This window comes from Symphodus melops, assembly GCF_947650265.1.
Source record: "Symphodus melops genome assembly, chromosome: 3".
NCBI classification, from domain to species: Eukaryota; Metazoa; Chordata; class Actinopteri; order Labriformes; family Labridae; genus Symphodus; species Symphodus melops.
Genome location: NC_136693.1, coordinates 24,717,275 through 24,732,004, shown reverse-complemented (window position 1 = coordinate 24,732,004; position 14,730 = coordinate 24,717,275). Strand labels below are relative to the sequence as shown.

The following is a 14,730-nucleotide window of genomic DNA, read 5'->3' as shown; positions in this document are numbered from 1 at the left end:
CCACCATTTGGTTTCATCACGCCTCTTTAGGAACCAACGAGTGATGACACTTTGGACTTTGTCCATGTTTAATACAGGCGACGGCACGACTGTAAAGCCTGATACGAGTGCAGGGTGGAAGCTGTGGAAAGAAGCACTCATATTGATCCCTTACTAAGGCCAAAGATAGGTCTGTATATGTTGAATTTTCTTGTGTTCTCTTTTATAAAGGAATATAACACACACAGATTTAAAAGCACATGGGCTACATTGGAGAAAATGGAGAGACTGAAAAAAATGAGGTTTATAGTCAAACATAGATTTAGCCAAGAGCCTCAGAAAAACTATCCATATTTATCATTCCGAGATTTCCCTCCAGATAAACTGGAGGTCTGATCTGTCTTTACTGATGGAGTTTTTGCTGAGGTAAAAAAAAGGAGCCACATATTGAAGAAAATGCTGCACATACAGCACAAGGGTCAGTACCTTGGCGTCGTACACGATGCCTGGTCGGATCTCAGGAGCTTGATAACCCGGCGTGCCCTCGACCCCCAACGCCCCCTCATGGAAGGACTGCCGAGAGATGCCGTAGTCTGACAGTTTAATGTTGATCGGATCCTGCAGCTGGAAGAAGACCAACAAACAAGAGTTGAAGTTCCATAAGATGACAGAAAATCAGTTTTTGTTCATATGATGATTTATTTATTTGAATACAATTATTTGAAAGCATTTTTCTGTATAAAGTTGGGCTGTGAAGATAAAACAAAAACAATATCTGGACTTCATTAATTCAAAACAGAAACAGTTTGTATAAACAGTAGACTATTCTCAATAGACCAGAATCTAAAATGGACATCTACCTCAAAGTATTTTCACACAAATTTCACTCAATCTGAAACTGCTACACAGTTCTTCGTATACAGACCTCCAGAGACCAGACCAGGATGTTGTCAGATTTCAGGTCACAGAAGATGACTCGCTTCCTGTGCAGATATGCCAGTCCTGCTGCGATCTGATAGGCTATTCGAAAGGTCAGCATGTGACCCAGAGGCATGTACCTGGAGGCTGCAGACACAGACACATTTTAATGTTCCGGTGACGTACGTCCACTTTACAATCTGATCTCCTGTTGTCCAAATATTTCAGAAGAGGAGATTTTCAGATTGACCGTATTTTACCCCCCTTACTCATGCTCCATGTTTGGTAGATTGAGCTCAAAGACTAGCTCTTCAAGTGGAACTCATTCTCTTTTGTTGAAAGAAATAGGCTGCACGAGTTTGGAGTGAGAGAGATTTGGAATAAAATAAAAACTTAGTGCAGGTGGTTAATAAAATAATGAAGACGGCTGTACCTTTGCTTTTGTTCTTCTCCTCCAGGACAGTGTTCAGGCTGCCCAGAGGGGCCAACTGCAGGGCGAAGCACAGCGGGTGGATGCTGATGCCCACCATAGACACGATGCAGGGATGCTGCAGAGAGTGCAACATGCTCGTCTCCTGGCGAAACTCCGAGAAGCTCCGACAGGCGTCAGCGGACTGCAGATGTTTGAGCATCGTGTCTGAGGAGATTAGGAAGCAAACTGAGCATACTGACACCCTTCAGAAACAAACACTATTGATGATAATGTGTACATCAAAGACATCCCTTACTGTACATTCTGTTTCAGCCGTTAAGGCTCTGCAAAATGGAAAAATGGAGTCCCTAATGTCCCTACAGACTGAGTTACTGCCGCCCCAATTCACACTTACATGACTGATCCCTTGGATTCTATACATGACCACTAAGAATCTTGGAAAATAAAACAACCCAAAGTTAACAGTTGTGTGTCATTGATTGATTGTGTGTGTGGAGCACAGTTTTTTTTAAGTCACTTGTAAACATTGTGATGAAACTGCTTCGACGCAGCATCTCAATTAACCTGCAAAAGAAAAAAAAAAAGAGCACAAAAACCAAAAAGTGTCCATTGCTACCAGGATGATAACTATCCATCTACGCCCCACTCTTGTTCTCCACTCGTCTCCAGCTACTTTGAGAATTACCCCGAAGTTGCAAAGAATCCATTAAAAGGCTCCACTTTTGTTTACCCCGAGAATCATCGAAACATTAACCAACCACGAGCTTAAGAGAGTGGTTTAAAGTTGATCTTTTGTCTTGGTAGAGATAGTCTCAGGATGTTTGTAATTCATTGTTGTGAAAACAGCTGGATAGTGTTGTTGTTTTTTTTTTTTTATGTTTGTCCCATGCGTGCTGTTTGTGGTTCATAAACTGTAAGCTGCCTTAATTATTTTAAAACTAGAAGTGGATCTGTGTTCATCCTGCAGGTTTCAGTGTGATTAAAGTTACAATTACTGAGTTTGAACAGCACAACTTTGGCTCCTCGTTTTCCCTACAATGAGGTCTCTCAACATCTTCATTCATTCTAACCACACTTACCGTACACCCGTATACATGTGAGTGACAGAGGGCATCACACAGCTTTGTTCATGCAATCCAGTAAAGAAAATCAGAGCCAATCCTTGCATACTATATCTGCTCCCCTTTGAGGTTGTGCTGCCACCTCGTTCGCCCATATTGATTGATTGATTTGAACACCATTGAGGTCTATATTTCCATCTCTTTAGCCTTGTTGTTTCTATGAAAGGCTGTACGTCCTCAGTGTGTGATCAATGTGGGTTTATCCTCCGTGGTGTATACTTGCATGTCCGATAAAGGGGGATTCTTAATATGAAGGCCGGACTTAGTGTCATAATTTATGACAGTACAATTATTACTCTAGCAGTGCTACAGAGGGATATTACTGGATGCATTTCTTTCAAGCATTCTGCTAATTGTAATAATATTTATTAATTCAAAATCATTTGACAATTATTTCCTCATTTGATGTATAATGATCTTTTTAAATACATTGCTTAGATTATGATCTCTACAAGACCCCCGTGTGATGAGATTCTCCTCCACAGCCTCTATGACAGATCTTTCTGAACCATGAACATCAAATATCTCTAATAAGTATAAATTAAGAAACGTCTTATTTTAACAAAGCCTCAAGTTGAAACTCAGTCAACAGTATGTCCTCTTTCATTTATTTTTCTATTTCTGATTCACCTTGATGGCGTGTTTAAAGTGAACACAAATAGAAATGATCCCGTGTGAGTACCTGTGTCGCTGGTGATGGTCTGCTGTCGACACTTCTTGAAGTGGAAGCGTTTGATGGCCACTGGCTGATCCCGATATCGAGCTCTGTAGATGACCGTCCCACTGCCGCCCTGACCCAGGATGTTGTTCTCGTCCTCAGAGTAGTCCAGATCTGCCCTCTCTAAGAAGAGCCTGACACACGCACACACACACTTTTATGTTGTGGATTGTTCTTTCTTGATGAATAGTTATCATCATATTTTCTGTGAGTAAAATGCACACTGGCCAAGACAGGCAGAATTATACAGGTTTTTCTAATGTCTTATACTTGTCCAAGTTAAACCTCTGAGGAGACTCTGAAGTGACCAAACAGAAAACAACAACGTCAAGTGACGTGACTGATCTGTTCAAATGATGTTCACTGAAGCACAGCGACCCTATTACACAGGTTTTATTCCACCATATTTCAATGACTTTTTCTTTTTTTTCCCCCAGGACTTGAAATGTTAAAATCACTTTTCCAGGTTAACCCTGGTTGTACTGTAGGATTTTGTTTCGTTGTCAGAACCGCTGCCTGATTCTTAAATGATGATGGACATGTGTAACCAAACACAGAAACATCATTTTTTTCCCTGCTCGTTTGCCTAACTCGCCTGTGTATTACCTTTAGAAGTCTTTCGATCATTTAGTGTGTGTTGTTTTTAAAATCTGATTCTAGATGTATTTTTTATTGGACTCCCTCTAGAAGACATTGAAAGGTAAAATATTTGGGATAAATTTAACCGTACGAGTCCACACTGTGTTTGTTATTGGTATTGTGTGTGTGTATCAGTTTCTATAATTAAAAATATAGTTTTATATATTGATAGAGATCCTAATGGAAAGCTTGACCTCCTTCCACCTTTTCATCTGTAATGATTCGATCCAGGGACGTACCGGGATGGGAAGTCAGTCATGAAGAGTTCAGGGACCAGCTCCTGCAGACGGACGGGCTGCTCAGGGTGCTGAGGACAGACGATGTGCTCCTTCTCCACTGCAGCCAGCACACAGTCCTCCATGTTAAAGTAATGAATTCCTGCAACGCCTCCTTCAGGTCCTCCTGCCTCTCCCGACAGATGCTCGTCCTGTGTCTCCTGGCTGAGAGAGGCACAGAGAGGACAGGCTGCGTACTGCTCTATGAGGAGACTCCCGTCACTCTCACTGGCTGTCAGAGCTAAAGCAGAGGAGAAAAAGACAGCAGACATGAATATGAGTGAATGTTGCTGCAGAGCTGACAAAAAAAACAAAAAAACAGGCATTAATTATTTTATTGGTTAACAATACGCCTGGATTCCTAATCCTTGAGGGGGGGATTTCAAAGACTTGCTTCACTCAATAAACCTGACAGAAGACCTTTCACTAGGGATGGGGATTGTATATTTTTGTAATATCAAGACTTATTACTGATGCTAGTCTTATAGTCCTTACAACAATCAATACTTTTAAAGAAAAAAACAAGAACACAGACGGCACATGGGTTTTATAATGCTGAGAAAACAATCAAATTATTCATCAAAACAAATTTATTCGTTTGTTTCTCGCCAAAACATTGATATTTTTTCGTCTTGACGTTACATTTGAACACATCATGATGATGTTTTATTCATCGATGGATCTTCTTGCCCAGAAACAAACAACACTCTTTGTCTTCCTATCATTGACTTTAAAAGTTCACTGACCGGGGAACCACTGCTCCATCAAGGAGTTGACGTGGTCGGTGATGAACGCCATGGCAGAGAAGTCTCTGGTCTCTGATTGGCAGATGATCTTTATGCCTCCACTCTTTTTCCTCTTCCAGTTGACATCGGATGAGTCCACGCTGCAGGAGCACAAACACAGCCACGATCACTGAAAGTTTCACCATCGACATTTTCTTATTCTTAGAGTAGCCGTGTGTTCTCTTTTTGTACATTACCCTGTGGTGGTAATATTTAAGCTGTGGATCTAACTGAAGCTCCAACACTAAACTCCTGGATTTCTTTAATCATTTGTGTCATGTCGTTCCTGATCACAGCTGTTCAGCACCATCTCTGACCTGAGGTAACCTCCATCAAAAGTGACCAGCAGCCCCTCCTTCCAATAGATCGTCTTGCTGCGTCGGACTCTGAAGGTGCTGCAGCGGTTCCTCTGCTGGTTTCCTGCAAAACTGTGGATCACAGAGCTCCTGCTGCGCCTGCATCTGGCATTCCTTTTAGGCTCGAATGACTGAAAAAAAACAAAAAAAACCCCCACAGCATTACAGGTCATGATGTTAGCCTAACATTAAAAGAGAGATGAATGATAACAGACTGCTATTTTCAGTACCTGCAGGTCCATTTCTGTGAGGCTGATGAGCATCCTGGCGATGAAGCGATCCCAGAACCCGGCAGGAACAAAGCTCATCCTGACGAGGCGCTGCAGGGTGTTGTTGGTCTGCTGGCGGAAGCTGTGGATGTCCATGGCTGGCTTTGGGGGGAGGAGATGAGGCAGCAAGTAGCTACAGCAAGAGAAGGAGAAGATATTGAAAAAATGAAAAATGTGAGTTCATGTTTGTTGCAGCATTTCTAGTCTTTTTACTCGTCAAAGCGCTTTTACACTGCGAGGTCACACCTTCAACTTCACATCCATTCACACACTGATGGTAGAGGCTGCCGCATCCACAGGGTCATATGAGAATAATACACATTCACACAGAAGCGACTTGGGGTGTCTTGCCCAAGGACAAAGACGTGGCTTAGGCGGGGATTGAACCCCCAACCTTCCAGTTGAGAGACGACCAACTTCACCAGCTGGTGCGGTTTGTAGCCGGTTTATCTTTCATTTCTAGCAGACCATATGAGGAAGCAAGTTCAGCAACACCTGAAGTTGCAGTCAGAGATATAAAGTATCATGAAGCCGATTAAGAACTTTCTCTGTAACTTTTTTCTACTTCAGGCTCTGAGCACGCTCAGTTTTAAGGGGATGTTTAACACTTCTTATGCACAAAGATTAACTGTCAGTCTTTCTGTTTCTGTCAGATTGAAATAATGAGAAGAAAAGAGATGAACATATGAAAGTAAATGTTGTATAACAAACTTCACTGCTGCTGTACAGAAGGAGAGGGACACCACAGAAAAGTATTGTGTTTATTCATAGGACTAGTTGTTTTCGCCGTGTGACAAACTGTGAATGCTTCTTGTGTATTTCTAATGTAACAACGACATACTGACAACTCTTACACGTTGATGATTTCACTATGACCACAGTCTTTAATTATATCTGATGAAAAATACGTAATAACTCAGGTACTCAGCCAAATTGAAGTCAAAATGATTTCAGCCTACTGATTTGGTTTAAAACAAGACGATATCTGAAGACTTGTGAACTTTATTATCTTAGTTTTCTTAGTGAATCCACAGTGTTAAAAATAATTAGGATATTACGCCTCAGCTCAACCTGAATTTACATGCAAAATTTATTAGGTGGCTTACAGGAAAAAAAAATCTGTGTAAGGTCGGGTTGAAAAATGTAGCTGTTTGTGTTCACACATGCAGCTCACCCAGACAAATTCGAGAAGCTGGCAGGAGTTTTGTGCGGGGGTGAAAACACCACAGGTGTTTTAGGATTATATACAGAACTGTATTAACTCAGTATCAATAAGTATAACAGTGACTTACCTGTTGCTGGCTACAGGAAGAGCAATCTCAAACTTGGCCAGAAACTGGAAATACTGTTCCTCCGTCTTCTGAGTGAAGCCTGTTCCTACTAACAGCATCTGCATCACAGAGCACACTACAGGCAGTCATTGTCATCATCAACGTACTCAACCACTCAGAAAACCAAAACATTTTTTTTTTCTAAAATGTTACCCAGGATTCTTTTTCTGCAAAACAAAGACTTTGAGATGGAGAAAATGTCAGAGAAATTTAAAGTGTGAATACACCAGCAGCAAAATCAGATCCTAAAGTAACTGAGAGCTGGGTTTAAACTTGTGAAGACTCTTTATTAACTTTATTAAAGCTCCTATGGTCCTAACTTACTAAATTGAAATTGTCAATCTTTGCTCTGCTGAAAGAATAGCATCAAATAACAAACTAAACTTCTCTTAAAAAAGGAACATTTGGACATAAATCAGCAGAATAAAGTCTTACGGTACTTAAGTAAAAGACAAGTTTGAGAATGTTTTTTTTATATTACAGGAAGGAGTCAGGGTTTACAGTAGATACTGAAGCCAGTCAGCAGGGGGAGCTCTTAATGTTTTGGCTTTACTTCCAGGCAGGGTTTTCCGTCCATCTTAATATACAGTCTATGATTAGAATGCAGGATTCACTGGGAGACTATTGAGCTCAGTTTTGGCTCCAAGCTTCCTTTGCTCGATCGTCTGTGAGCTTACATGCTATATTGAGTTTATTAAACCCAAACCCTGACAACTCATCAGAGTTCAGACCAGGAGGCAGAGCTGCAGTCTTACACACTTCTCTGCGCTTCCTTTAGATCTGTTTAACTGCCACTATAGCTGTCCTTATGACTGTAAATCTAACGGTAACTCTACTCATACTACAGATACCGTGTCTGTTCTCCGGCCCAGACCTGTTGTTATAAGCAATCCAAACTTCAATAGAACAGGCATAAATCACAGAAATGTAATCAAAATTAAAAATACTAATACGATTTTGCAAACAAATCTGACAATTAAATGCAGCCTATTAAACATTAGATCGCTGCCATCCAAATCTCTTTTAGTGAATGAGCTGATACCAGAAAATCGTATTGATCTGCTTTGTTTAACAGAAACCTGGCTGTCTCAGGATGAATGTCAGTTTGAATGAATCCAGCCCTCACAGTCATTTTAACACTCATATAGCTCGAGACACTGGTCGTGGTGGTGGAGTAGCAGTTATTTTTAATTCTAGTCTTGTAATTAACACTTGACCAAAGCTGAATTATACCTCTTTTGAAAGTCTTGCACTCAGTCTTTCACATCCAGTCTCTAGAACTTTTCAGCCAGTTCTAATTGTGATAGTTTACCGCCCTCCTGGCCCATAATCTGAATTTCTATCTGAATTTGCAGAATTTCTATCAAACATAGTTCTTAGCAGTGATAGAATAATTGTTGTAGGCGACTTGAATATCCATGTGGATGTTGTTAATGACAGTCTTAGTCTACTTGCTTCACCCAGGGTGTAAACAAACCTACTCATCGATTTAACCACACCCTGGATCTTGTTTTAGCCTATGGCATTGAAATTAATAACTTGACAGTTTTATCTTATCCCATCTCCCCCATCCCATTTTCAAGCCCAGCACAGTTTAGCAGACAGCTGTTCTGTCATGAGCCCGGGTCTGCTCAGGTTTCTGCCCATTAAAGGGAAGTTTTTTTCTTGCCATGCAATGACGGATTAAGCTGGGCTCTTGTAATATAGCAATACGTAAGGTCCTTTACCTGCTTTTTGTAGTGTCTCGAGATAACACCTGTTATGAATTGATGCTATAAAAATAAAGACTGATTGATGATGATTGATTGATATATCTTTACACAATAAGAATATGCAATTACAGATAAGACTGTGTGAAAAATACAGCATATTGTGAAATGTTTCCTGGTAGATTTCCCTGCTGATTGAACAGATTTAAACAAAAATGATTAACAGGTACCCAAGCCACTCAAAGTATTCATTCTGCAGACACACAGTGATCGTTTGAGTGGCAGCTTCCTGATGCTCACCCTGAGGTCTTCAGTTCGGATCACTCCGTTCCTGGTGATAGAGCGAGACGACTTGAGGTGCAGGATCCTCTCCAGGCACTCTGACAGCCAAACAGGACACAGGAAGTAGAGGGTGCAAAGACCATGGCTTGTGTCTGGGAAGTGCAGCAGGGTCCCTGTTTCTATCAGGAAGCTGATGGCTGGATGTGGTCACAAAAACAGTAGAGCCGTGAGCATGCGGTCCATTTTTAAGATATAATCAAAATGTTAAAAGTACACAGTAGTGGGGTGCCGATAGCGCAGCGGCAGTGCGCGCGCCCCATGTAGCGAGGCTTTGCTCCTCGCGCGGGCGGCCCGGGTTCGCGTCCGGCCTGTGGCCACTTTCCCGCATGTCTCTCCCTACTCTCTCCCTTTTTCCGACTCTATCCACTGTCCTTCACTATCAATAAAGGCATAAAGGCCAAAAATAAACCTTTAAAAAAAAAAAAAAAAAAGTACACAGTAGCCTGATATAAAAATACCATGAGCCGAACATTATTTAAAAAGAAAAAAGGAAAGGAGGGGATAATAACGGAGGAAAGAGGTAAAAAGACTAAGAATCTACAACACTGAAGGTGACACATACAGTAAACATGTAACAGAACGGTGAATGAGATACAGCTCTGTTTGTCAGGAGGCTGAAGGCCCATCTCAACTCCACCTCTTTTTCTCTTTCTATATTGATGTAAAGTTAGAGTAAAGGTAAAGTAGAATCACATTTTCCAATATGGCGAGTTTTATCATTTAGCTTTATAACTTTTCTTTGGGAAACCAAAGGGGTGACGTCCATGTTTTATATAGTCTACGATCCCCTCAGTGTTGTGTCATGCAGGCCTCTCTAACTCATCTTCTGCTACCACATTGATCATTTGTTAAGTATATGGCTGTGTCACTTTAAATGTAGCAAATGTAAGTTGTTCTCCATTTCTGTTGTAAATGATGGTTGAATATATTTCCTCTGCCGACAGAGATAAAGACATAAAGCACAGATGATCATCTCTTACTCATTAACTAGCTTTAATCATTTCTTCCAATAAGACACTTCCAGGGAACTTTATTTAAACAAATCTTTTTCACATCTCACAAGTGTCTGCTGAACAAGTACCTGTTTGAAAGTCCTCATAGTCTCTGATGTCACTTCCTGGGTTTTGTTCGATGATGCAGTCCAGCTGGACATCGGTTAGGTACTGGACCTCTCCCTCAGCGCCCCTCCTCTTCTTCTCTGCAATCACGGCTTCCTGCAGGGTGAGGTAGCTCCGAGGGATCTGGTGGAAGGTAAAAATGTGTGTGTCCGGGGTGCAGATAAACTTGCGGTTATGGATGTTATAGTCCTCCAAGGAGACTCTGTTTCCCCGATTTTCCACCATCCGATTTCCAATCCAAATAGGCATAAAAGCCCCAAATAGAAAAAAAAATTAAAATAGAGGAATAAGTGCTTTAAGGATAAGGAACCGCATAAGTAACCTTATAAGGAACCTTTTAACCGCATAAGGAACCTTTTAAGGTTCCTTGTGCGGTTCCTTTTAACCTGTCATTGGTGTTAAGCATGAGACATAGCAGTGGTTTTCAAATCCTTTGTGTCACGCCTCCTCTTGGAGGAGGAATATCATACCCACCTGAACAAAGTAATTACTAAAAAGGCCTATTTGAATGAATGAAATAAACTTGTGTAAATAAATATGATAAATAAATGATTGCGTGCACATATCTCACAAAGCCATGAGCACAGTTAATGGCTGTGCTCACAGACTCCGCACAGTTTTGCAGACCACTGGTAATGATTTACAAACGGCTTTAAAAAAATGTTTTAACTCAAAAGTCTTCTTCAAGGTTTACTGCCCCACTCACCAGTCTGCCCCACAGTTTACTGCCCCACTCACCAGTCTGCCCCACAGTTTACTGCCCCACTCACCAGTCTGCCCCACAGTTTACTGCCTCCAGCTGAGATGCCAATGTCCTTCATGGAGAGTGCCACATGGTGGATGAGCTTCTTTAGTGTGTTTAACCCCTCCATGGTCTTGCAGGATACTTCACTGAACAGACACACAGCACACATGAACAATTTCTGCAGACTCATAGATACAGTATGACGCAAATGAACATTCTGCAGCATCTTTCCATCATTACTATAACTACACAGTAACATGTCAAAGTGTTCTTACTGCAGGTGTTTCCAGGTGATATCAGGGAAACCTGAGGCCCGAGACCCTGATGGGGACCGGCACAGAGCCAGTATATAAGCCCTCAGCGTGGCCAGCCTCTCAGTGCGAAACTTGGTGTCGATGAGATCTAAATGTGTCCCCACCACCAGCACGGCAGAGTTCGGAGCTCGAGCCTGCAGGCGACAACACACACAGCTAGTGTTAATGAATGTGCATAAAACACATACTGTGTACTATGACAGGCTTTTAAAAAACACACAGTCGATCCTTAAATTGGACACGAGGATACTTTGAATGTCAGTAAGAGAATAAAACATCCTGGGGAAACACTTTGCCAAAAACTCTTAAAAGTTAAAGGTGAAATACAATATACTGTATTTGTTACTGTCAGGCAATAAGTCCTGAAAAAGGCTGAAAAACAATATTTTGAGAGAATTTTGCCTGATCAAATACAGTCGACTAAAAGTTGTTGTATTTCTGCCTGACAGCTCAGATTGTTACTCTAAATGTATTTTCTCACCTAAAGCTTGTTTGCTTTGTTCCAGCTCAGGTGATAAAATAATTAATGAAGAATTTTTCACTTGGGTCTTTTTGTGTTCACTCTGCAATAATGTAAAATATCCTGCTGCGTTCTCACATCAGCTCACTTGGAATTGAAATACAGGCTCTGGCAGGAGTAACTGCGGGTAGAGTCATAGGGAAGCGGGAGGTTTTCTGAAAGATGGAAAGCTCTATAAGTAAAGATGGCACTTTGCATGTTCTGTGGAGTAAAATGTGTTTGGGAGTTGTTGCTGTTCTGCTGAGGTTTTTTTTTTTTTGAAGGAAAGTTTGGTGAGATATAAAAGAAGAAGAAGAAGAAGATTACTACTACTACTTACTATTACTTTATTGATCCCTGAAGGGAAATTATGTGCGTGAGGAGAGTGAGGGAGCAGCCCCTGGCAGGCGCTCCTGAGCTGGTAGGAGGGGGGTGGGGGTTAAGTGTCAATTGAGAGACGACGACTCTACCAACTGAGCCACAGCCGCCCAAACCCGCCAATCAATCTGGTTTTAACCCTTTGAAGGAGGTAACAGGTCTGTTTTTATCAGTGTAGTCTGATGTGTTTGTAGAGAGTGATGTAGCATATGTTTGGTGCTTTTTATAATGTTATCAGACAATTAGGATGTGTCCTAACAGCAGGCATGTTAGATATCTCTTCACATTGTTTAGCATCATACTCTCACCGCCCACACAGCATCTGTTCAATATTCACTTCACTTCTCTGTAAATTTGAGTTTCCTCTTTTAAACACTGTGACATCTTGCGCTTTTATTTTGAAGGTGGAGTAACGGATGCGTGTAGCAATTTTTATTCATGAGCTTTAGACGGTGATAAGCTGAATCCAGCTTTCGCTCCTTTTCAACACACGCTCAATATTTGTGTCACAGTTAAACATATACCTTAACTAGACTGTATGAACTTTGCAAAACAAGCTAACACGCTCTGTGTTATGTGAGAAAAGTGAAAGAAAATCAAGAACGTTTTCCCGTCAGTCACTCAGACCTTGTTCCTCGTTCATCGGCCATGTCTAAGCAAGCAACAGAAAGGAAAATACACGTAGATACAGGCAGTCGGCCAAAAACAGTGCGTCGCTTTGCACTGCTTCATGATGCAACAATCACAGGCTGTTTGGACACATCAGTAGGAAACAATGAAATCAAGTTGCCTTTCCTGTTGAAGCAGTTTAGGACCCACAAACTTTGACTGATCAAGGAGAATGGTGCAGAAATTATTGATGTCTCAGTGCTGCAGGCAAAAAGCAATCTAGTCACGTAATTTAAAAAATGTCACACTTGAATTTAGTTCACTAACCACAAACATCAGACAGTGAAACAAATTATAGTTTGTAATGAGGCTCCAATGACAGATTTAAGGCAATTGATTGAAGTTGTTCCGTCATGCCTCTCTTCAATGACATCTAATAAACAGTTTTTGATTTATGTGGTCTGTAACTAATTAATTTTCCATAGAATCTGGACACTCCTTCCTTTAACTGGAAACACAAACACCAGCTCTTTCTTCAGAGCCCCTCCCTGCTGCAGTCACAGTAACACCAGCTTCTCAAAGGACCAGCAGAAATGTGTGTGTGTGTGTGTTTTAGTGTGCTAAAATGTCACCTCAATGTTGAGCAGCCATGTCTGCAGGTTGGCCACAGCCTCCTCTCCCAGAGCCAGATTCCAGACGACCAGATACAGGGCCTTATCAGTGAAGAAACACTGGTTCACCGTGGACATGCTGGCCTGCCCACCGATGTCCCACACGTTAAACGCCACCGAGTCCTTCTGTGGGGGAACAAAACCAGAGCTGAGTCTTCCCTGAAGGAGGGCAGGTAAAATCCACATGAGAAAAAAAAAAACTGTCTGAGACGACTTACAACATCAAAATGTCCTTAATAAAAGATTAATCTCTTGATTTAATTTCAGACAATCAAATCCACAGAGCTCACTTTGAACAGTCGTGACCTGAGCACTGAGTCCTGTGAGATTCCTTTCTAAACATACAATAATAATGATTCTACGCAAAAAGTCATCACATTTCATGCTTGAACAACATGCTCAAAAACATGTGACTTTTCACTTTCATCGAAAGTTAGGACTTTTTCTTCATTTAAAGGATATTCTCCCTGAGGGCAGAAAAATGCTCCAAACAAGATGCCAAACAAAGTCGCCACCAAATCCCACTTGAACGAGTTACACACATGTTGACAGGAATATATATATATAATGTGGAGGCCCCTAACAAATCCTTCGGAAGCTTGTGACAAAAAAAAAAAAAAAAAAAAGCTTCGGCTGAATATACCTGCTGTATTTTACAAAACATACTTATAGGCAACCCTTCGCCCACCCACTTTGTTTGGACAGCAGAAGTTAGTGAAATGGTTTATGTGAAGTTTTTTCTGAATGAGTCCCCACTGTTTGAATTGCTTTGAATAGGCATCTGTAAATAGGATGTAGTAGGTTTAATAATTTTTTGAGAAAAAAATTAAATAAAATCAGCTTCTGCCGAACATCTGCTGGAGGCTCACCAGTTAATTCACCACCAGTTAAACTGTGACATCAGACATCTTTTTAGACCTTGTGAAGAACTAAGCGTCTATACCTGAGATAAACTACATAAGAGAAAAAAGTCAAGACATGCAGATCTCTTGACAAACACAGTTTTGTACTTTATGGTAATCTCCAGGACATTTTATACTGAGATGTGTTAGATGTTTGCTTTCTGCCTAGCCAGCCAACATGAGATAACACCATGCTCTACATATCCTGTTTTCTTCAAAGGGCATCTTTGTGGATCATATTCTATAGCAATGGAGGTCACGTTTTTCGCATTCATATTCTGACATCCATTTTCCCTACACACCAGAGATCTGACCTTCTTCTCCGTGTTTGTTTTCGCTGGTTTTCTGCAAATCAGTGTACGCGCAACTGCTGTGACGTTATCGTGAAGTCGGACCTAAATTGTCATTTAATGACCGTGGGGTTTGTCATGGGGTTTGTTATTTAGTGGGGAGTATCTCAGGCAACTTGAAATGGTTTGTGGTGATCAGCCACCCTTTATTTTCCTTCTGACAGTCACCCTGGAGCTGCTGAGGAATAGACGCTAACATTACAGCAGGAACTACCAAGTGAGTATTAAAACTGCTCATTAAATGAAACAGTCCTTTTTTTATATGCAGG

The 14,730-nt window shown here is 41.2% G+C and overlaps 1 protein-coding gene across 2 annotated transcripts in view; it reads right to left on the bottom strand.

The window, feature by feature from the left end:
* lrrk1 (leucine-rich repeat kinase 1) overlaps positions 1 to 14,730 on the bottom strand; it is a 67,483-nt gene that overhangs the window by 18,748 nt on the left and 34,005 nt on the right. Inside the window, exons 16-29 of one of the 2 annotated variants that reach the window (XM_079339082.1) lie at positions 13,171 to 13,335; positions 11,014 to 11,186; positions 10,764 to 10,884; positions 9,957 to 10,116; positions 8,834 to 9,012; positions 6,786 to 6,883; positions 5,455 to 5,626; positions 5,186 to 5,355; positions 4,830 to 4,969; positions 4,048 to 4,324; positions 3,134 to 3,303; positions 1,331 to 1,534; positions 905 to 1,044; positions 466 to 603 (exon numbers count right to left, since the gene is read on the bottom strand). In XM_079339082.1, coding sequence (XP_079195208.1) covers positions 466 to 603; positions 905 to 1,044; positions 1,331 to 1,534; positions 3,134 to 3,303; positions 4,048 to 4,324; positions 4,830 to 4,969; positions 5,186 to 5,355; positions 5,455 to 5,626; positions 6,786 to 6,883; positions 8,834 to 9,012; positions 9,957 to 10,116; positions 10,764 to 10,884; positions 11,014 to 11,186; positions 13,171 to 13,335 — 2,307 coding nt within the window. The remainder of the gene's footprint in view (positions 1 to 465; positions 604 to 904; positions 1,045 to 1,330; positions 1,535 to 3,133; positions 3,304 to 4,047; positions 4,325 to 4,829; positions 4,970 to 5,185; positions 5,356 to 5,454; positions 5,627 to 6,785; positions 6,884 to 8,833; positions 9,013 to 9,956; positions 10,117 to 10,763; positions 10,885 to 11,013; positions 11,187 to 13,170; positions 13,336 to 14,730) is intronic. The other variant, XM_079339083.1, reaches the window with a different exon arrangement.